The sequence below is a fragment of the Lissotriton helveticus genome, chromosome 3_1 (genome assembly GCF_964261635.1).
Source record: "Lissotriton helveticus chromosome 3_1, aLisHel1.1, whole genome shotgun sequence".
NCBI classification, from domain to species: domain Eukaryota; kingdom Metazoa; phylum Chordata; class Amphibia; order Caudata; family Salamandridae; genus Lissotriton; species Lissotriton helveticus.
In genome coordinates, this window is record NC_136061.1 from 655,479,535 (window position 1) to 655,504,118 (window position 24,584).

The 24,584-nt window shown below is 47.5% G+C and overlaps 1 protein-coding gene across 3 annotated transcripts in view; it reads left to right on the forward strand.

The window, feature by feature from the left end:
• TXLNA (taxilin alpha) overlaps positions 1–24,584 on the forward strand; it is a 141,257-nt gene that overhangs the window by 58,811 nt on the left and 57,862 nt on the right. For all 3 annotated transcript variants that reach the window (XM_078680693.1, XM_078680694.1, XM_078680695.1), the window contains exons 5-6: positions 8,089–8,259; positions 9,240–9,434. In XM_078680693.1, coding sequence (XP_078536819.1) covers positions 8,089–8,259; positions 9,240–9,434 — 366 coding nt within the window. The remainder of the gene's footprint in view (positions 1–8,088; positions 8,260–9,239; positions 9,435–24,584) is intronic.

The following is a 24,584-nucleotide window of genomic DNA, read 5'->3' on the forward strand; positions in this document are numbered from 1 at the left end:
GGACATTATCCTCCCCTTGACGGTTACGGATGAAGCCGACTTGGTCCGGCTTCACCAAACCTGGCTTGTGGGGATCCAGACGTTTGGCAAGAATTTTGGTATACATTTTAAGGTCGGTGTTCAGAAGCGCTATGGGACGGTAGGAGGCGCATAGCGTGGGATCCTACCCGGGTTTGGGTATAAGTGCTATTTCCGCCATGCCCATGGGAGGTGTCTGATCGTCTGCGTCCAAGAAAGAATTGTACAATCGCAAGAGGTGGGGACACAAGCTGAGCCTGGAAAATGCGGTAGAAGGCCAATGGCAGGCCGTCCGGACCCGGAGTCCTTCCAAGTGGGAGGTCCTTCAACACCGCCACCATCTCTTCCGCGGTTAGAGGCCCCTCCAGAGCCTGAGCAGTGTGAGGATGTAACGGGAACCAAGTACACTGATTTAACGCATTCTCGATGAGCTCTGGGGGTGGCGTCTCTGCCTCGTAAAGCGCAGCATAGTAGGCCCGGAAGGCCTCGCATTTGGCCCGCTCTGAGGTGACCCAAGCACCGTCTTAAAGGTGTATATTAGCTATGTGTGCCTTCGCCACTCGTACTCTGACGCCTCGCCAATAGCCTGCTTATTTTATCCCCCCTTCATAATACCGCTGCTTCAGGGCTAACAGGAATCTTTCCACTTTATTAACGCGCAAAACATGAAGTTGTCCCCAGAGGTTTGCAAGCCGCCGAGTTGCGAGAGAGGCGCGAGCCTGGTCTTGTTTTTCTCCTGCCTTAATGTCTGCAGAGAAACTATCCTCCAGAAGTTTGGCGTTGCGCGCCCGCGCCCGCGCAATCGAGAGCGAGGTGATATGACCTCGAATCGTGGCCTTGAAGGCATCCCACACCACAGGCAGGGCGTCTCAGGATATCATTGTTCGCGAAGTAAGAGTCAATAGCAACCCGTATGCTTTCCACATCTGCCAGGTCCCGTAGGATACTCTGCGGCAGGCGACATCACGGAGTGTGGAGGGGGCAAGCGGCCGGGTCCTGCAGGAGAAGCTCGACGTGAGCGTGTTCAGAGAGTGATATTGCAGACTTTAATGCCGTCAGCAAATCTCGCACCATGGCATGTGAGATAAATAGATAATCGATGCGCGAGTCCGAGCGATGCACATGGGAGTAGTATGAGAAGTCCTGCGCCTCCGGCGTCCATCAAGCCTAGGTCCGCTATTTGTGTACGAAGCGCGGAAGACATGGCTCCCGCCCCAGTCAAAGATGTGCCACTGCGGTCCACCCCAGGTTCCCATACTAGATTACGGTCGCCCCCCAAGATTAGTGAAGGGTCGCCCTGCGGGACATGGTCCCTCAAGAGTGCTCGGAGGTAGGAGTCCTGCATCTGGTTTGGTGCACAAACATTGCACAGCGTGAATTTGCGCCTCCCAATTTCAACACCCACCTTAATAAAGCGTCCATCTGGGCTTCGGAAAGCTTTGATTTCCCCCCTGCCTGACACCATTCCTGCACAGAATTGCCACCCCAGCCGTTTTAGTGAGCGCCGTGGCCCACAATTGGAGAGGGTATTTAGGATGCACCATGCGCTGAACATCTCCTTTTAAAATGTGAGTTTCTTGGAGAAATATAATGTCAGGGTTGTGCTGGAGGAGGTAGCACCATACCTGTCGCCGCTTGTTCAGAGAGTTGAGTCCCTTGACATTAGGGGAGATGGAAGGGCCATGATCGTTGCTTATCCCAAGTTAGTCCTTTGAGCCACCATAGGGAGCAGCGCTGGTTGAAGAAATGGGCGCGCAAGGTCATTTCTGGCTTCTCAGGGAGCCCACGCCACCATCACAGAAGTACCCTCCTGCCACACTTAGGAAGGTAGAGCAGTAAGAAAAAGAGGGACAGAAAAGCAAAGGAACACACTAGTGAAGAATAGTATACGAACACTGGCCAACCGGGCCATATTATTGTGTTCCCTTCGTAGGGCATCCTACACCAAACGGTTTGGATGAACCCAGAGTTGTCAATCCCTCAGGAAAAATTGGGGGTAGGTTTGCAGCCTCTCTTAAGGTCATCCAGCGGGAAAGCCACAGCTTCCCCCACCCTATAGATGAGGAACTGGGGAATTGGTCAAGGCGAGGCAGCAACCTGCAAACCTAGTGAGGAGAGGGCATTGCAACGAGAGCTTGTCTCGTACGTCAACACGGGTGCACGCATAGTCTATCATGGGGTCGATGGGTGAGGCAGACTCCTCCTTATTCCCTTCAAGGGACCGTATAAGCGCAATGATATCCTGTTTGGCCTGTGAGGCTGATTGCTCGTCCATGGGCGGTGAGCGTTGACGTTGGCGAACAGTAGACCAAGAAGGCTTGGCAGGCACCCGCTCCAGACGCTGGGGACAAGAGGGATTGGCCGAAGCAACTGCGCTGCCTCCGTGTATGACCGTACCACTCTGTGCTTGGATTCCCATTGTAAGATGAGGGCAAAGGGATGCCCCCACTGATACGAAATGTCCATACTCCGCAGCCTCTCGGTTACAGGCTTAAAAGCACGGTGTCGTCGTAGGGTGTTCGGTGCCAAATCTTGGAAGGTCTGGATCTTGTGCCCATCGTAGCTGAGATCTGGCTTGGCACGTGCCGCCCTGAGAGTAGCCTCTTTCTCAGTAAAGAAATGGACCCAGGTTAAAATGTCTGGGAGGAGACCCGGCCACTCCGCGGGCCCGGACACCCGATATGCCCGATCCAAAGCGGCGGAGAGGCGTCATCATCCCCCCAGACGTCGTGAAGGAGTTGCGCCACGTAGGTCATAATGTCTTTCCCCTCCGCACCGAGTGGAACCCCCCAGATGTGGAGGTTGTTGCGGCGACTCCGATTCTCCAAGTCCTCCTGCTTCACTTGTAGCTCTATGTGCTGCTCCTCCAATGTTGCCATAGTTCCTCCTGGTCCTCTGTGCGGGTATCGACTGTCTTTTCCAATCCATCCACCCGTTCCCCCAAGTCTGCAACATCTTTTCTAAGTTCCTGTACGCATGAATGAACCTCCGTGCGCAGGGATCCAATTTCCATCTTGAGTTCGGACATAAAGGAGGCCATAAATGCCTGGGTTACCAGCGTTGAGTTCCCTACAGCGTCACCTCTGCAGGAGCAGACGACCCCGCCTTGCCCCACATGGCCGCCACTGGGTTGTCTTTGGGGGGCCGCTGCCGGAACCTCCTTGCCCCCTTTGGAACGTGTCCTCATCAGACTGCAGGTGCCCCATAGGTATCTGGATAGCGTGATCCTTGCGTGCCGTTGTGATATACACTGATAAGCCCACCTCCCAAGCAGAGCCACAATCCTCCCTGCCTGGATTTCGCGCGTCCTCTTCCAAGGTCTCTGCTATCCTAGGGAAGTCCACATACATTGCGCACTCCTCCTAGGGCAGGCCGATGTTAAGCCCTCCGGGGCCAGCTACCCAGTCTTTGCAGCTGGAGGGTAACTAGCGCTTTTTACCAAGACCAGTGCACCGCTTCTGGCACCGGGCAATTCACATGCACAATGGGGATAGCACCGTCTTCACGCGGGGGACAGCACCCCAACCCCCACTATGGATCTCCCCACACCACTCTGGGCCACCGGTGCGTCGTCTTCTTCAGGCACCTTGTCCCTTGCTTTCCCCTATCCAGCCCAGGGCAGAGTGCAGGCGTCACAGGCCCAATGACAGGCGATCCAGTGCATCTGGGCCACTCCACACCGGTGGTACAGGATGGCAGGGTTTTCACGGCCCGCTGGACCTCTCTGCTGAGCTCCCGAGTCTGTGTGCTGTGGCACAAGTGTCCCGGCTCCACCTATACGCTACTAACCAGCGCGTTACGACTCCTGGGTCTTAAGAGTGGCAGGCCAGGCTGCCTGGCACCTCCAGGCTTCCCAGCTCCAAAATCGAAATTGGCGGGGTCCACTCCGGGCCAGGCGTCTCCCCTCTGTCATTCAGTCACCAGTAGTCAGCCGCCTTCCATTGTGCCCTTCGTGGGGTGCAGGCCTCACGGGTGCAGTGACGCGCAGCCTGATGTCCCGAGGCCGCCCGAAGAAGGAGTCCCAAAATGGCGGGGAGGCTCACTCCGCGCTGAATCCCTTGCCTGCAGCCCCCAGTCTCAGCGGCGCCGTACCTGCTGTGCTCTCCGGTATCACTGGAGGTCAGGGTCCACACTGTTGGAGACCTCCAGTTGTGCGCCGCAGGCCAGGTCCCGCCTGACCCGACGGACGTCTCCTGCCTCTTCCAGCCCCGGTGCAGGTTCCGCTGATGCAACCTTCAGGAAGTTGCCGGCCCGCCCACTGCAGCCGCCCCCAGTCGTTCAGGAGCAGACACGGAGCTTGGTTCCCTGCCGCCGCTGTGGTCGGTCCCCGACTTGCAGGGACCCTAGGGAATCGCCAGGTCTCTGGGATGGCCCCACCAGCAACCTCTCAAAATGGCGGTCAGCTCCGCCGGTCCACCGATTCCCGGCCTCCCCTCTCGTCACGGACCGCTGCCGGGCAGTGTGCAGCTCCTCGACAGGGCCCCTCCGCCCCAGCGTTCAAGGTCCACCCCAAGGGTTACAGCCACAGCTTCCAGTTGCACATTGTAGGGCCGGCCTCGCCAGACCACACAGATGCCTCTGCCAACCGCCGGGCCAACCCCGCCGGCGCGACCTTCACAATGGCAACGGCCCGTCCACTTCAGCTGCCACTCTCCGATCAGGAGCAGCTGTTGGCAGCTTCATTCTGTAGGAGTGCACATGTATGATGATGCAGGTGCACAGTTATAGAATGACACCACCACCAACAGCAGCTGCCGGGCAGTGTGCAGCTCCTCGACAGGGCCCCTCCGCCCCAGCGTTCAAGGTCCACCCCAAGGGTTACAGCCACAGCTTCCAGGTGCACATTGCAGGGCCGGCCTCGCCAGACCACACAGATGCCTCTGCCAACCGCCGGGCCAACCCTGCCGGCGCGACCTTCACAATGGCAACGGCCCGTCCACTTCAGCCGCCACTCTCCGATCAGGAGCAGCTGTTGGCAGCTTCATTCTGTAGGAGTGCACATGTATGATGATGCAGGTGCACAGTTACAGAATGACACCACCACCAACAGCAGCTGCAACATTGCTTTTGTTTAAAAACTATATCAAATAGCGTTGAAAAAAACATTGCTTTTTGCCAATGCTATCCCGCATCACCAAAAAGCATTGCAAACCCAGTAGGTTTCAAAGGGGAGACTTATTGTCTCTGTCCCTGCTCTCTTTAATGTATGTTACAAGCTGGGCTTCTATTCTGCCAAATCAGACTAAACAATTCAGAAAAGGGGGTAGTGATGAACAGAGTGTCTGAATTAAGCAGACCACTCTTACCCAGTCCAAAGATCAGGGCTTGATCCATCACCGTTATTTAGCTCACTGCCCCATCCCAGCTCAGAACCTGGCTATATGCAAATTAGTCTGTCCCTGGCCCAGTGCATCATGGGAACAGGGCAGACCAAACTACCAAGCCAATTCTTCACCAGAAAGGAGACAAGCTACCGGGGACCGGTTTCTGGCATTTCAGGCGTCGTCGGCCCGGCTTGCTTGAATCCTGATGGAGCAGTGAGCAAGGGACTCATGTCCCTTGCTCATTGCACCATCAGGATTCAAGCAAGCCGGGCCGACGACGCCTGAAATGGCAGAAACCGGTCCCCGGAAGCTTGTTTCCTTCCCAGTACAAGAATTGGCTTGGTAGTTTGGTTTGCCCTGTTCCCATCGTGCACTGGGACAGGAACAGACTAATTTGCATATAGCCAAGTTCTGAGCTGGGATGGTGCAGTGAGCTAAAAAACGGTGATGGATCAAGCCCTGATCTTTGGACTGGGTAAGAGTGGTCTGCTTAATTCAGGCACTCTGTTCATCACCACCCCCTTTTCTGAATCATTTTGTCCACCATAAGCGTGGAAGGGTATACTCAGATGTGAGTCCCTTGCTCATTGCACCATCAGGATTCAAGCAAGCCGGGCCGACGACGCCTGAAATGGCAGAAACCGGTCCCCGGAAGCTTGTTTCCTTCCCAGTACAAGAATTGGCTTGGTAGTTTGGTTTGCCCTGTTCCCATCATGCACTGGGACAGGAACAGACTAATTTGCATATAGCCAAGTTCTGAGCTGGGATGGTGCAGTGAGCTAAAAAACGGTGATGGATCAAGCCCTGATCTTTGGACTGGGTAAGAGTGGTCTGCTTAATTCAGGCACTCTGTTCATCACCACCCCCTTTTCTGAATCATTTTGTCCACCATAAGCGTGGAAGGGTATACTCAGATGTGAGTCCCTTGCTCATTGCACCATCAGGATTCAAGCAAGCCGGGCCGACGACGCCTGAAATGGCAGAAACCGGTCCCCGGAAGCTTGTTTCCTTCCCAGTACAAGAATTGGCTTGGTAGTTTGGTTTGCCCTGTTCCCATCATGCACTGGGACAGGAACAGACTAATTTGCATATAGCCAAGTTCTGAGCTGGGATGGTGCAGTGAGCTAAAAAACGGTGATGGATCAAGCCCTGATCTTTGGACTGGGTAAGAGTGGTCTGCTTAATTCAGGCACTCTGTTCATCACCACCCCCTTTTCTGAATCATTTTGTCCACCATAAGCGTGGAAGGGTATACTCAGATGTGAGTCCCTTGCTCATTGCACCATCAGGATTCAAGCAAGCCGGGCCGACGACGCCTGAAATGGCAGAAACCGGTCCCCGGAAGCTTGTTTCCTTCCCAGTACAAGAATTGGCTTGGTAGTTTGGTTTGCCCCGTTCCCATCATGCACTGGGACAGGAACAGACTAATTTGCATATAGCCAAGTTCTGAGCTGGGATGGTGCAGTGAGCTAAAAAACGGTGATGGATCAAGCCCTGATCTTTGGACTGGGTAAGAGTGGTCTGCTTAATTCAGGCACTCTTTTCACCACCCCCTTTGCTGAATCAAATCAGACTAAACAAGCTTGATTTTCCTGCATTTTTATTCATAAGAAATTATTAATTTACTGTGAATTGTACTAGTCTGTTTTCTATATTGTATCATTGTAGCAATTAATCTTTATCTTAGCCTTGGTAACCTCCCTGTTTATATCCAGGGCCCTTAGAGCTTTACTATTGGTTATAAATTAGTGGAATGGGGACAGCTGGAAGGGTTTGGCAAGTTGTAGTATTAGTTTTTTAGGTGAATGGTTGTAATGATTAAATGATGTAATCTACATTAAAAGTGACACAATCGCACCTAAAGCATGTTGTAAATGCAGACCCATTTCAGATTAATACTTAATTGGATTCATCTGATGGGCTGCGTCTTTGGCTATCTATTAAAAAATTACTAATGCTCAATATACACTGAGTGGATTTATTGACACTATAGAAGAGTTTTAGACAGAACAGGATGAAGCAGCAAGTATTTACCAATTTGTGTCAAAGCCAGGTTTTTACTTTATTTCAAAATTGCAGATCCGATTCTGCTTTTAAGGCTACAGGCAAGAAGTTACACATTTTCTCCATGCAGTCTGAAAGCTCTACTCACCATCTGGCTAATCTAACCTGCAGACTGAGCCTGATGGTTAATACCTAGTTTTAATGAAAGTAAGGATTAGAAGTAAAATAGATCCAGTGCATAACACACAGGGCTGTCAACATGATCCTTTTCCTAACAAAGAGCAAATGGATTTGTTGATGATTTGAAAAACTAAACCAATGAAATTGCTGTTTGCTAAACCATATCTGTCATTTGCATATGCTTTAAACTGTGTTTAAGTCAGAGATGCTTGCACAAATACATACAGTGCTAAACCTTTGTGTGAAAAACTGAGAAACCGAAGTATTCTGCATGAAGAGCACAGATTAAACAAAACACTTATCCACAACAGATTCAAAGGACACTCAGTATCACTGACTATTTTACAGACTCCTCAGTGCCATACCTGACGGAGGACATGTTCTATTCCAGGTTGGTTAAAGATATCATCACCAGTTGTTTAGGCCATTTTGAGTAACCTGGATTTCTAATTTTGAGGGCGCTTCACCTCAGACATTTGAGCTTACGGTCCTCTTTATTGTTGCTGCTTTGGTCTGTTGATATTTAATCCTTTTCATTAGTGATTTTGCATTTCCACTTCAGCTGGAAGAACACAGAACCTCACAGAAGCAGATGAAGATCATGCAGAAAAAGCAGTCGCAGCTAATCCAAGAGAAGGATCACCTCCGAAGTGAGCATAGCAAGGCCATCCTGGCCCGCAGCAAATTAGAGAGTTTGTGCCGTGAACTTCAGAGACACAACCGCATGCTCAAGGTAAAAATGTGTATCTGTGTGTGGCTGTGGAGTTGTGGGAGGTTGCTGAAGGTAGAGTTTCCACCTTTGTCTTTGTTGGAGACCCCATAAAGACTTTCCATCATATTGTGAGTGCTTGAGCAGCAGATTCTATACTGTTAAAGGTTAGTCTACCTCTTTTGGTCTGTCCTGGGGCTTGTTTAAAGTAAACCTTCCTAAATGTGTTGCGTGCCTGTTGGCTCAGTTATGCACTTTTACTTCCTTTAAGTGTTGGCAGACACTTTTTCCTTCTTGGCTTGTGTTCTTTGGAGCTACCTTTCCACTCTCATGAATGTTCTTATATTGAGAAGGTGTACTGTGTCTGAGGAGGGTTTTTCTGAAGAGGATGAGGGGAATCGGGAGCATTGTAAAATGAATGAGTTTTCAATGACCAGCTCAGCGGTGACGAATGCAAGACTTCCATAGTCCTTGATACTTGGGTTGTGTTACTGCTGTACATTAATGTGTAGCTGTCTGGAAATTAAACATATTGTCCCCTAGATTCACACTAGTTAGCTAATGTCTTTTTTAACACTAGCTAGGTTTAATATTGCGTTTTTCCCTTTGACTGAGTTGGAAGGAAATATGGTTTGTCAACTTCTGTTCCTCTTGCTCCACGTGCCACAATTTTTAATCAAAGCTTGTCCTATGATTTTGAATCAAATGCAGCTGCCCATACTGATCTTTCAAGTGTTCCTGATTGGGTGTAAACCATTTAGTTTCCTGATGATGTCAAAGTGAAAGCCTGTGGTGAGCACCTGGTCCATCAGTCAGGTGTGTGAGGCCTGTATGGAAATGTAGTCTTTTTACTCTTTGCTGGCAGTGTGCATGATTACAATGTGCATGTTTACCTTAGGATATGGAGATTCAGGGCAGGGAGGGATCTATAACATCCGGTCACATTGTAAAGTAAAAGGATGAACATTTTTCATACGTTGTACACCTTTTTCTCTGTGATTCAGGATGAGGGAGTGCAGCGGGCCCGGGAGGAAGAGGAAAAACGCAAAGAGGTGACGTCTCACTTCCAGGTCACTTTAAACGACATCCAGGTTCAGATGGAACAACACAATGAACGCAACTCCAAACTACGGCAGGAGAATGTGGAGCTGGCTGAACGCCTGAAGAAACTAATTGAGCAGTATGAGCTTCGAGAGGAGGTAAGAAAGGGAGTGCTTTCTCAAAGGGGAGGCGTAAAAGACTCCAAAGGCAACCAGAGGTCTGCCTGAGTCGTTATTAAGGTAAAACGAATAGTAGAAGTTCCAAATGGAAGGGCAGAGGAGCTTGTTCTTATGGCAGTGGAAATAAAGTGACCAGATGGGAGGTATAAGTAAACTATGGGGCTATGATGTCTTCAAAATGTGGTTACAGGGAAAATAGGAGGCACAGCGAAAAATATGTTTTGGCTGTGGGGAGGAGTTGTGTTCAGGAGAGTGACTTAAGAAGACTAAATGACAACGTTTATTGGACATTGTGGGTTCAGATAGATATAAGACAGATGAAGTCCTTGTCTATCGTAGGTGCAACGAAAGGATGAGAAGGAGATTAAAAAGAAGAGTAAAGATTCGGATGGATTAGGGGAGTCTGTGAAATCAAGGCATCCATTATGAACTAATTATGTGGAAGAAGGTGGAAAAATGCTCCATGCATCGATCTTCAACACATTACAAACAACATCAGAGGAATTGCATATCACATATTCGTTGATTTAATCAAAGACATTAGTCAAGTGGCTTGACGCTTATGCCCCACATTTGCATCTGCTGAGCAGATATTAGGCGCAAGGTCTGCCCTTCGCTCAGGCCCAATACTCTACCAATCCCTGAGCCTGCTGGATACATTATTTGGCTATACTTTGTTGGCTCTTGGTGCATGATCTAGCCTTTTCACCCAAACGTTACGAAACTTTGTAAACAAAAGCTGAAATTCAAACTTTGCCCACCCCTATTTGAGTCTGGAGCCCTGGTGTTTTAATAGAAAAACGATATTATTTTTAAACATGAAACAATCGACTTCCATATTAGTACAATAGATCTCCACAGTAGTTTCTGTTCTCCACATCACATGGGCTCTCAGCCAGCATGTCATTTTTCTTTTTTTATTAAACCATTCTATTAGATTATTGCTGTTTTTTCATTGCTCATGTTACATTGTTATTACATAGGATCATGTTACACAGTTTACATTTTATTTCCAAAAGTTCTGTTTGTCTGAGTGTATGTTGTAGGTTGGGCAGTGAATGTTTGCTGCAGTGATGATCTCCCTCTCGCCCCGTGGGGAGTTATCCTTCTCATCTCATGTCTGGTGTATAGAACTACCAAGACATTCTGTTTATTATTAACTTTGGATTCTAAACTGGTTAGAAGTGGTTGGGAAGGGGTGGGGAGGGTCTGTTTGGGTGAGTAGCTGTTATCTCTGATGGTTTTGGCTTGGGACTTAATGGGGCTTTTGACTGTTCATGTCAATTCTATCCTTGTTGGACCTGTTTGGGGTAGCGTTTGGTCATTGTGTGTGAGGGTGCCCTGCAGTTTTTGGGATTCTGCGTGGGTCTCATCCAGCCGGGTGTTAGTGCGTCTAGGTGCTGTGGAGTGTCTGTAACATTGTGTCGGAAGCGTTGCAGGAGTGTGGCCCATTCCATGGATCTGTGGCGCTTGCGTACCCCTCGTACCTAGTCCGCATGTGAGTGTCTTGATGTCACCAATTACATCCTCCCTTTACTGCAGCTTCTGGGATCACAATCCTTGGCAGGTTTAAGAGTCTCCTTGTTTATTACGTTCTTTAGTATATCCAAGGTAATGCGCAGTGATAGCAATCCCTCCCATTATCAACCCATAGTGCGCTTACCCTCGCCCTAGATTTTGTAAACCACTTCCATAGGCACCACCTCCCCACATAGGTCACTCTTACCACTTCCGTATAGAAGTACATACAGTGTGATCAATAGGTGTTTATATGGGGCCTTGTGCCTTCCCCCACAGCTTCGGAATATCTCTTTTAGCTACCATAAATTCCACATTACAAAATAGCAGTTGAGTCTGTGTAAGATCCACATCACTTGGTTAACCTAGTATAACCTAAAACCCAATAACCACTTTAATGACCCGCTCCCCACCAATTTTCTGTCCGCAACCTACCAATTTATCCTACCCATCTGGACTACAATAATCAGCACTTCCCTAACTAAACATTCCATGCTCTCTAAAAACTGGTCAAGTCATCCCCATCTTAAAAAATCCCACATTGAACCCTGCTGACCTGGACAATTTCTGGCCCAAATCTAATATTCCCCTACTATCGAAAGTGCTTGAGAAATGTGTGCAACAACAACTTAGCCAACACATCGCCAAATTCAACCTGCTAGACGATTGCCAATCTGGTTTCAGGCCAGACCACAGTACTGAAACTACTATTCTCCATATAATGGAATGATGCCCTTCAAGCCCTAGACCAGGACAAAACGTGTCTCTTAATTCTTTTGGACCTTTCATCTGCGTTCAACACAGTTAACCATGAGAAGTTACTTGACTGGCTCGAAAACAGGATGGGTTTAAGGGGAACCGTTCTTGAATGGTTCAAATCCTTCTTACTGAACCGCTCTCAAAGATTCTTAGTTAATCATAATCTATCCTCTCCCTCCCCGATTACTATTGGAGTCCCGCAAGGCTCAACTCTCTCCCCAAATCCTTTTAACCTCTATCTGGAAACTTTAACTGAAATTCTGCGTAACACCAACATCTCTTTCCATATGTATGCCGATTGAGACAAAGATCTACATCAAACTTTCATCCCCAGAAGTGAGCAAAGCCATGAACGAGGCTCTAAAGCCGACTGTGCAATGGCTAGCTACCAACCAGCTCATACGTAATGCGCAAAAACGGAATTCCCCCCCCCCCCCCCAAAAAAGCTCCACTGACATACTGGAATGGACCAAATCGACCTCCATGGTGAACTGCACCCCGATCATAGTGGACTCCGCCAAATACTAGGAATCACACTGGACAAGAGCCTGAACAAGCGATTCCACATCAACACACTGGCCAAAAGCGCCAAGTTTCACCTGAGCTAACTTAGAAAGCTAAAAACATTCCTAGATACGTCTAACATCAAAATGGCAGTGCAGGCTTTAGTTATCTCTAGGATCGAATACAGATGCACAACCCTCTTGGGTCTGCCCAAGATCTCAACGGCTCCCCTAAAAGCCTGTGTCAACGCAGCCGCAAGACTCTTAACAAGCTCAAAAAAAATTCAACCACATCTCACCGTACCTGAAGGCCCTGAATCGGCTTCCTTACGAAGCCAGAATCCAACTCACACTGGCTTGGATCACACACAAAGCGCTACACTCTAAGTCACCTTCGTATCTTGCCCATAAAATTGAGGTATCCGTTGGAGGTAGGCACTGCCAGAGTGCCAGGGATCTTATGCTGAAACCACCCACCTTACGAAAGACGTAAACTTTCAATAGAGCTTTCTCTGGGGCCGCACCTAGAATCTGGAACTCTCTGCCACCAGTCATCCGAAGAATAAGATCTCTGCCTAGATTCAAGAAGTACGCTAAAGCTTTTCTAATGGGCAAATTCCTACCATAACCTCGCTCTGAGCACTTCTGGAATCTGCGGCTTTGCAACACTTTATTGCTCTCAATATGTTCACCACCCGTTTTAAGCCTCACCAGATGTTCATAGATGTAACTTAGGCTATTCTGGTAGCATGAACACTGTTTAGCATACTTGTACCTGTCTGTAACTTTACTGGGCAGAGGCTGATGTTGTGCAATCCCCTATGGCTCCTGTCTGTAATTTCTTCCTCAAGTATATTCATGATTGTCTGCTCCTAATCTTTGATTTTAGTTTGTTGGCTCTGTAAAGCGCTCTCCTACCCGAACAGGTCACGTTCGCGCTCTATAAAACTCTAACTGCCACATGCATCAAGTTATGATTTTGAGAGTCCTTAATTGCGATAATTGAGGAATCGTAATTAAGGACTCGTAAAAGCCTATGCAGTAGGAATCGTTATAAAAATAGCGATTCCTACACATTCCTTATTCGCAAATAAGGAATGGCTTCCCATTCGTTCCTATGGGCCTAGGAATGAATGGCAAATTTCATGCGGAATATGCGAGTACCAATAGGTCCTCGCAAATTGCCCATTCAGTTTTAGGGTGAAAGGATGTCAAAAGGGCACCCTGTTACACCCCTGAAATTGATCTGTGCACATATGTTGTACACACACATGCCCTAAGGGCATGTGTGCGCAACATGAAACTTTGAAAAATGCACAAAAGTGCATTTCTCAAAGTTTTTGCAAATTTACCATGAAGTTCAACTTCATGGTAATTTGCACCCCCTATTAGCGAAATCGATATTCTTTTTACTTTATTGCATTGCATTTAAGGAATCGCAAATTGGGATTCCTTAAATGCAATCGCAATTTAAGAAATCGCAATAAATTGCAATTACTTAAATCGCGAGCGGCAGGTTGGTTCATGCATCGCAAAACAAAAGCTAATTTTGCGATCGCAAACAGCCGATTTTTGCAAATCGCACCGTTTGCGATCGCAAAAAGCTTTGATGCATGTGCCTGTAAATAAATATAGTGAGATCTTAAAGCAAAATTTGCTTCTACAATTGCATCAAGCTCCCTGGTAATGTTGCTCCGTTATCTTCCAACAACTGGGCATTCCCAGAGTGTGTGTAAGAAAATGCATTCAACTATGAGCAGCTGAGTCTCTGGAGTTTTCAGAAAGCTGAAAAAACCGGCCGCGCTACAACAAAGGAGCCACAGCGACGCCAGAGGATCGTTAAGTGCCCCCCCCCACCGCCCCCCCCCCGCCGGTCCAGTCCACGGTAGAGGACACCGGCTCTGCTACGCCGGGGCTGCAAAGGATCGTGGCAGTAACCCCCCCCCCCCCCCCCCCCCTGCACCGCAACACCGGAGCTCAGGAGAGGGCTGCGACCGAGGCTGAAGGGAGCCCTGAGACCAACAACAAGAGCAATAGATGCGACAGAAGACCGGAGCCTGCCCCCTTCGGCTCGGATGGATACCGGGTAATTACCTGCTCTGCCCTCACGGTAATACAGACATGGAGCTATGACCTAATCTCTGGAGATTAATTTACACACAATTTACATATTCGGCAAATCGGAAAAAACTGAGACACGTTGTGGACTAAATCATTGCTTCTGAAAATTCTGCTGGCAGACTCAAAAAGCACGCAGAGACTTAAGGTATTTATTTCTCCTACCCGCCTGCCCATTTTTAAAAAACACCACCTTTGTTCAAAATGGCTGGAGCCATAAACCTGTAACAATAAATCCCCACCAGTACCTCTGTCCACGAGGCTCCTCAGATTAACTCCCCCACACAGAGATAAGCATTCCACCCAGCGAACTGGAGCATTGCTGGCTTAGATAGAAAGTGAAACTCCTTCCCCTATACTCCAAGTAATAGCAGCAGACAGAGGACTAACATCTCCACCTCCCCTGCTTTTCATGAAGGGGTAGGGAAACTGCTCTTCCCTGCTAGCTAAGCAACAGCAACAAACAGAGGACACAGTTCTGCTATTTGGCGGCCATTTTTGACTAGTCTCTCTCGGGCGGGCATCATTATCTGAACAGACACTAAGAACCTAGCATCTTAGACTAATCTCAACTACCAATTACTATGCTCAGTTATGTATTCACATCATCTTGTGAAAGGATGTTTGTCTATTATGGCAATACTATACCCCTACCTATATTTTAAACTTCTGTAATGCACCGATTGCTACCTCATACATGAAAGAAGGTCTGCCTATTATTGCAGTATTATAATTCTATCTATATTTTGTACATTTGTAATGCAGATTGCTACCTCATATTCGAAAGAATCTCTGCCTATTAGTGCAGTATTATTATTTTACCTATATTCTGAACATTTGTAATGCACAGACTGCTACCTCATATATGAAAGAACGTCTGCCTATTATTGCAGTATTATATTGTATTTTATTATATTGTATTTTGAACACTGGTAATGCACAGAATACTACCTCAGATACCTTGGTTTCTAACTAATGCCATTTCTGATTTTTGATTCTTGATTCATGTACACTACTGTCTTCATCTGTGTCCTGCTCCTTTAGTCGTCCCTATTCTGTACATTTCTGCATCCTGCACCCATCCCCGCTTTCCTCTCCTGTTATGCACCGATTGCCATCTCATATCGCATACTTCTGTATTCCGCAATATTCTACACAGTTCTGCAACCTGCATCCATTCTCACTCTTCTCTCCTGTAATGCACCGATTGCTACCTCATATATGTCTGGCTGCTCTCTAGGGCCACGTCTACCTCTATCTTGAACATTTGTAACACACAGACTGCTACCTCATATATTTTGATTGCTCTCTAGTGTCACTCCTACCTGCATTTTGAACATTGGTATTGCACAGATTGCTACCTCATATTTCTTGGTTGCTAATTAATGTCACTTTGACTCCTACCTGTATTTTGAACATTGGTATTGTACAGATTGCTACCTCATATTTCTTGGTTGCCAATTAATGTCACTTTGATTTGTGATTTTTGATTCATGTATATTGTTGTTTGCATTTGTATCCTGCCCTTATATACTATCAGTATTATATCTACACTTACACCTTGTACTTTGGTTGCTAATTAATGACACCTTGATTTGTGATTTTGACTCGTGTTAACTGCTGTTTGCATTTATATCCTGCCCTTATATACTGTCAGTATTATACCTACACTTACACCGTGTACCTGTAATTTACCGTATGTATTTGCTCTATTGCACACTCTTATATCTTGGTGATGCTGGTTGATCACTAGTGCCACTTTTGTAATTTATAACTTACTACTGTGTAACCTACTGTATGCATTTGTTGTTTTTTTGCACACGTGTACCACTATAGTGCATTAGCGCACTCCCCCCATACCCACCTAATCCATCACCGCAACATGGATCCTATCGGCAAACACACATACAAAATCAACTACCCACACTCTCTCACCAAAAAAGCCGCCAAACGCTTTAAACACAACTTCCTTAGGTCACACCCTGAAACTCCCTTTGTTGACACCCACTTCTCACCGGTCAATGGATCCCTGAACACTGATATCATCTTCCACACCACACGCAGAGCTCAATGGAGAAAAGCGTTCCTCATCCTACTCACCGTCTCCTCCACCAGAAAATCCCCTCATAACTTAACTCTCTCCATCACACCATCCCTAGTCTTTCCAGGCAGAGCCACCATCACTATTTACAATAACGGGATTGTCCTAGCACTAGCTACAGACAGGAACCTGGAACGGCTAGACAACTTGTTCCCCACTTTCAAAGAACACCTCTCCAATTCACGGACCAACACTCATATCTCCTCCAGTCCCACCAACCATGACCTCACAGCCACACACTCCTCATTCAGGGGCACACCTACCACCCCTGACCTCCCATCCCCCACCCACAACACCACTATCCCAATTCAGCTCTCAAGCACAGACACAGATCGCTCCCCCTCATACACCACTCACACCACCGCCCCTTCTACCAACTCGCGGACCTCCACACATACCTTCAACACTCCTATCACACCTACAGCGAGCATTTACACCCCGCTCACCGCTGACAGCACAGCTCCCACCCTTAACACACCAAAATTAGTCCAGCACCAGAATAACACGCACCCTGACAAATCCCCCCCCTTTATCTCCCCCCATTCTCAGTCCCCATTACCCTCTAACCAACTACGCAGAACATACCTCCTCTCTTAATTTAACTCCCCCCTCCCCTCAACAGGATCATCTCCAATGCCGCTTCCCCTCCTACTCTCAGCCCCCACTATCCTCCCTACACCCCCACCACGGCTATCAGTCTCACAGACTACACCCTGACCCCCCCGCCTACCACCAATGCCCTCATTCATACCACCAACGTCCTCCCTACCTCATCCACACCCCTCCCGCCCAAAACCTCTCGCCTCCCTAACTCCATCCCGCACACCAACACAACGCAGACCTGCTCGTACACCAGCCCTCTCTCCCACCTGCACACGAATTCCCTTGTCAGCCAATCACTCCTGACTGCCACCTCCACCCCCACCACCTCCCCCACGATGGAATACATCATGGCCACCCTCACTCAGATCAAAGAAGACATACACACCATCAAAGAACTACTCTCTACACACCCTATACACCTCTCACCCACCTCAACCTTCCCTCCCAACTTGTCCCCTACTGCGCCGGCTGACTCCCGCACTCAACACGCCCCACACCGGGCGTCAATCCCTGCTCATAGGCGCAGCAACTGCCCTCGGCCCCCGCATCACCCCCGCAACGTCTCTCGCAACTACACCTCCCCGCCCAACCTGCCCCCCACCCTTCCGACTAACTCTCTCACTCAGCTATCCCCCAATCTGACCTCAATCCCAGGTCGTAATCGCAACAACCGCCCTCGCCGCACCCACAACTCTTCTTCTGACCTCGACACACTCACCCTTCTCCGCTCCTATGACCCAGCCCCCCAAAATAACACAACCACCCCACACCTCAACATTCCCACGATACACTCCAATCCCCTTAGACCGCCCACACTAAACAGCAGATTCTCCATCCCCAATAACCTTAGAAAAGTCCCTCTCTCTCTAGAACCATCTACCACCCTCAACACACCCCGTCTCAAATGCACTCTTCTCAACTGCAGATCAGCCAAGAAACATTCTGCCGCCATTGCTGACCTCCTCTTTTCGCGGGACCTTGACCTAATCATCTTGACTGAAACCTGGCTAACTGAATCTTCGACACCTATAATGGACATCTTGGTTCCTCCCGACTACCACATTATCAGGCTCGACAGAACAGGCAAAATAGGTGGTGGAATCGCATGCATCTACAGGAACAACCTCTCTGTTCAGAAAGTCAATTCCACCTCCCTACCATCCCCAACATCCGGGGAATACATATGCCTTGATATTATTAGTGAGGGCAAACCGATATGCTCGCTTCACAGTATTTACCACCCACCCAGGGACAACTTCACCTTTTCCCAAGAAATAATGGAGTTGATCTCAACTAATTCCGGACGGCAACTCACCCAAATATACCTTGGTGACTTCAACCTCCACTGGAACGATCACAACGATGCAGTGGTAAATAGTCTTAAAAAATTTCCTCGATGCCCTTAGCCTCACCCAAATATGCAACAGCCCGACCCACGAGAAAGGTTCTACCCTCGACCTGATCATCTCCAAAGAGGATTCTATCCAACTCGAGTCCATCCAACCCTGTGACTGGTCAGATCATCATATTGTCACATTTTTTATCAATGAAAAAGTCAAAGTTAACCCGGCTCAACTCTCCAAGCCCAAAGTCTGGAAAAGAGACTCGAAAAAGCTCAACCCAGGCTCTTTGCCCCCTAACAGTTGCAACCTCCTACTGCCACCGACAGGCGCTACAGACGTCCAAACTCTGACTGACCACTATCTCAACGCTATGTCCTCTATAATTAATGAGGCTGCACCCATGGAGCTGAAAAGAGTCTCTACTAAAATCTCCAAACCATGGTACGACGGGAGTCTCAATGAGGATAGACGAGACATGCGAATGGCAGAGCGTACCTGGAGATCAGCTCCCTCTGCAATGCACCTAAAAGAGCTGAAGAAAAAGAGAAACGCCTACTTCAGGAAAATAAAACGCTCAAAATCAGACTTCTTCAGCCTCCAACTCGACCAAGCAAAAAACCGCCCGAGAAAACTGTTTGAGCTAATCAGAACACAATCCAAGGAACAACCCCAACCGCTCAACACTAGGCATGAGTCACCCTCCTGTGAAGACTTCGCTGCTTTCTTTATCCAAAAAACTGACAAAATAAAAAGCGATCTCCTCATTGACGCAAGCCTCTACTCCAAACCACAATGCCTATCACCCACTGAACCAAAAAACAATGCTACATGGTCAACCTTCGGCACATACTCGGAAGAAGAAATTGGCAAACTGCTCAGCACCCTGAAACCATCCAATCACCTCACGGACCCCCTTCCTGCCTCCGCAGTAAAAGACTTTACCCCTTTGCTTCTCCCACTCTGGACCAAAATTATCAACAGCTCTCTCCAACAAGGAAGCATACCTGACTCCCTCAAAGTTGGTCAGGTCACGCCTCTACTAAAGAAACCTACAGCCGACCCCTCTGATCTCAACAATTACCGTCCCATCACCAATATTCCTACTCTCGCCAAACTGTTGGAAAAATGCGCACAACTACAATTGACTAAACACATTGAGCAATTTGATCTCCTCAACAGCCACCAGTCAGGCTTCAGAGCAGGACACAGCACAGAAACTGCTATGACTCACATAATTGATGACGCACTTCAAATGCTAGACCAAAACGACACCTGCCTCCTCATCCTTCTAGATCTCTCTTCAGCATTCGACACCGTTAAACATGAGAATCTACTAGAACTACTAAACACAAGAATGGGTTTATCTGGAACTGTTCTCAAGTGGTTCACGTCCTTTCTTCACAACAGGTCGCAGAAATTCAAGAGCAACAACCTGATGTCCTCGCCAATACCTGTAACGCTAGGCGTCCCCCAAGGATCCTCTCTATCCCCAACTTTGTTCAACCTAGTCATGGAACCTCTCACCTCCTTGCTACATGCATCCAACGTAAACTTTCACATGTACGCCGATGACACTCAGCTATATCTCAAGCTACAATCCCCCAAAGACATCTTGCGTCTGAACTCAACGATCAGAAGCACCCAATCTTGGCTGGCGGATAACCACCTCAAACTCAACGCTATGAAGACTGAGTTCCTTCTGATCTCACCTCCCACGAAAATATCCACCACACAAACATGGCTTAAGCACCTAACAGCACTCAATGTCCAACCGACCCTAGTGGATTCAGCAAAATCCTTAGGCATAACACTTGACACCAACCTCAACATGCAGCAACATATCAGCAAGGCAACAAAGGGAGCGAACTTCCAGATCAATACTCTGAGGAAACTTAAACCCTACCTCCCAGCCAAAGACTTCCAAACAGCAGTACAAGCGCTAGTCATCCCACGTATTGAATACGGCAGCACCGCCCTCTGCGGACTCCCCCTTACTACTACCGCACCACTAAGAGCTTCTCTGAATGCTGCAGCGAGACTCATCACTGGGTCAAAAAAGCACTCCCATATTACCCCTGACTTGAAATCCCTGAATTGGCTGCCTTTTGAAGCCAGAATACATCTGAAAATCGCCTGCATGACACACAAGGCGGTACACCTAAACTCACCCGGCTACCTCGCTCAGAAACTGACAATCTCTGGGGGAATTAGAAACACGAGAGGCACAAACAATCTCCTGCTGAAACCTCGAAGATTCAGGAAGGAAAAAACATACAAGCGCTCCTTCTCAGGATTGGCGCCTAGGATTTGGAACTCACTCCCTCCCGAAACCAGGCTTATCTCTTCCACTACACTCTTTAAAAAAGAAGTAAAAGCTATCCTCATGGCTAAATACACTTGATCTATTATCTCGAACTCTGTTAACACCCTGCACCGATCTGTACTACATGCTTGACCCATTTACTTATCTGTATGAGTTGTCTTATTACTCACGTGATGGGCTTTGCAGCCACCTATCTGTACTGTATGATCTATTGATTTACTGTTTAACTATGTTCCCTCATGTACCCCTCTATGTAAAGCGCTCTGATATCTGTGAAGATCTTGTACGCGCTATATAAAACTTTGAAAATAAAAAAATAAATGTTACATTTAAGATATGTGAGTATGGGGCCCCACACATCCTAAAGATCCTAGTCCTGTTACAGTGAATTCGAAGTAGACTTTTTAATTGGATAAACTTCAGTTCGAACTTGAATGCTACCTCTCTAGGGTGAATCGGTGCAGCTTCCCTATCTCAATCTTCTATCGGATTGATGTCTGTTTCTCCTGTTTGTCAAACATTTTTTAAGTGTATCGGGCATGGTTATTAATGATGGTATGGTATATCTATGAAACTGCCTACACCTTGATCTCTTCTTCAAGTAACCTACCTTTGAGCGGACTGCACTCTAGGATTTGCCCCAGTCCACTGCCGCTGGTCTGAGTGCATGTTTTAAATGGATGTACTTGTATCTTGGAGTGGGTCTGAGTTAATATTTAGTTTAGAGGATTTCAATTGATTTAAGCCTCCCAGAGTTCACTACATAGAAATGTCATTGTCATCCCATTACAAGAATCTTGACTGTTTCTTCACTTCTTTCAGCATCTGACCATTCCATAGCGAGATCACTATTCTGTGCCATCCCATGTATTTCGTGGCCTATCCCAAGAGTCTAGGCGGCCTGTGTGGGTTCCAGCAGCTTAGGTCTGTTGGCAATCCTGGGTGTTTTTCTGTTCTACAGTAGTACACTGGTCTTCCTGTCAATCCTAATAAAGTAGGAATTGGGTGTTCTAAATGGGGTATTTTGCAACATATATAGCAACTGAGGCAGCATAACCCTGTTAACACGTTGAATGCTATGGGAATTCCCCTGCTGTGCTGGGATTCCTGGATCTTCATGCTTTCATGAGAGCTGGGCTCATCATCAGCGTGCGAGGAGGCTACTTCATGACGAGCCCAGCTCGTCATGAGCGTGGAAGGGGTTAAATAGGGCCGTTTTTCGTGCTAGGGACAGTGAAATCCTCCATCACTTGACTTCTGCCCGAAATTCTTGAAGTGCTGTTAAGTTTTTGCCTGGCAATTGTGACTTACTTGGTATTATTTCCATTCCTAGGTATCTGAATCCGTCCCTTGAAACCTGAAGATTGTGTTCGGTATCTCTAGGTTGCTCGCAAGTGCCTACCACATAGAGCACTGATATTGTCCAATCTACCCTGTAGCCAGAGTATTTCTCAAAGGGCTGGAAAATGGACATAAGTTGTGGGGATAGCCATTTCTGGGTCGGTGAGGTACAGAAGAACATCGTCTGCATAAAGTGAGATTTTTCTCTGGCTTCCCAATGATATCCAGGACACCTGTAACATCTGCCCTCAGCCTGATCCAGCACGCTGAGGGCTCTATGCATAACGTGAAGTGCAGGGGGAAGGAAAGGGGCATCCCTGCCTAATTTCCCCCCCCCCCAGTGGTCATTACCTCAACACACTCCATTTAACCTCACTGTGGCTGTTGGTGCCTTGTACAATAGCGATACCCATTTACAAGATTTTGGACCAAAACCACATGCTTTCAGCATAGTCTGTGGAGTCAAACACTTTGTCTCCTGGCTAATGGCTTCGGTGTGTGCCTCATCTGCTCTAGCCAGTTCAGCAGTAGCTTGAGGTTTAATCTGGTTGCCCTCCCTGCCATAACCCCAGTTTGGTCTCTGAGCACCAGAGTGCCAGTTATCCTGGCAAGGTGGACCGCCAAGTTTTTGGCCAATAACTTTATTTTTATGTTGAGAATTGAGATAGGTCTATAAGCAGTACAAGTATTTCTGGGTTTACCTGGTTTAGATAGGACTACTGTTTTTGTGTGAAAGAGATCTAGGATGGAGGCTTACCTAGCGTCCTTGAACATACTTACTATATGTATCTCTAAGAAAGGAGAATGTTTCTTGTATAGTTTCACTGGAAATGTATTCCGTCCCGGTGTTTTGCCTTTAGGCCTACCCTTCATGCTTACGTAAGCTCCTCCTGGGAGACATCCCTTTCCAGTGTTGCTCTGTCTTCCCTGGACAGTTTTAAGAACTCCACTAGTATACCTCTGTTTTTATACAGGAATTGGTAGGAGGTTGCAAATTCTCACACGTCCATGAAAGTCACTCCTCAGTCCTCCCAGTTGGAGTTGCCCCACTTACTTGGAAGCTTCCTCTCTTTTGCCTAACCAAGGTAACAGACGGCTTGATTTGTCACCTATCTCGTATAGTCATTTTTTTCGTGTCCCAGATTTCACTGCATTATTGGTAGTATTTCTATATTCTTTGTCATGGCCTCTAGTATCTGCATCTCTATTGGGAAGCGGCTCAAACTAGAGCATCACTCGCCGAATTTCTCTCTCTCCTGCAGAGATTTCTTTGCCATGTGTCTTTTGCCCTGAGCATTGAGATTTCATGCTCTGTCGTTAGGAACAGTATTAGAAGACTACCATAATGTCATTTGTGATTCTACAGAGTCCATTTTTCCCTCAAAGAACAGCTTAGATTCAACCTGGAGCGCCCTTTGCCCTCCAGCTCTCAGGTATTTGATCTCCATGCGTGTTCTCTCTGCACCCCTATCATTTTACCTGATACGATTTTCAAGAGTGACTTATCTGAGATACCCTAGGCCAAATATTTTTCCTGTATTGCTGTTGTCTCCCCAGCTGGGATAAACACGTAAGCTAAACATGAAAAAGTGTTATGAGCCCCCGAGAAAAAGAAGTATTGTTTGTCAAAGGGATGTTTCAGTCTCAAGATATCTGTCGGACCTAATGCATGAGTGAATTGTGCCAGTCCATTAGATGTATGTGTCAAGTTAGTGTTGAGTGTTCTTCTGTCCAGGTTCCTGTCTAGGACCGCATTGAAATCCCTTTGTAGTATGTGTGTGGTTCCCTGTGTTTTACTACTATGGGTTGTATACTGTCTAGGATTCGCCCCTGTAGGAGGGGCAGGGTGTTTACATCCAATATTAGGAACAACTCCTTCCCCATGTATCCTTGACTCCAACACAGCAAGATCAGTCTAGTGGTAAGCGATCTGGAATTGGGGGGGGGGGGGGGAGGTAGTCTTCCTTACCAGATTTGCCAGAAACTTGGAACCACTAGTATAACCACCATGTGCTAGCAATACTTACGATCTCCGCTGGAGACATTTATAGTGTGATCCCAGTAAGGTCTGGCCTTTGCCTACGTATGTACTGTGCTACTACTCCTCTTTTAATATTACTTGCCAGGCTTTTCACATGCCATGACCGAATTTTCAAACTGCCTGGTACTGAGATTTTACTCATCGGGAGAGGAGCGGGGAGTTCCACCATTTTATGTTACAAGGAATCCCATACTAAGTTTGCTTGTTCGTGACCCTCTGTAGTGCATGTTGACATTGTGCCAAATAAAGTTAACAGCATTTCTCCCTGCCCCTCCCCCAACATTTCCTTCATATGAGTTTCACACTACCCACTTCCCCAACTTTGTGAAGGTCTGTTGCCCACACTTCTCCCACCCCTCTTTATTTCTGCTTTCTCATACACACAGCCATAAAATATTTAGTGTCCACAAAATTCATAACCCTGAAGAAGACCTTCCTTGAAACACACCACAGGCCATTCAATTCTGTCATCAGAGAGC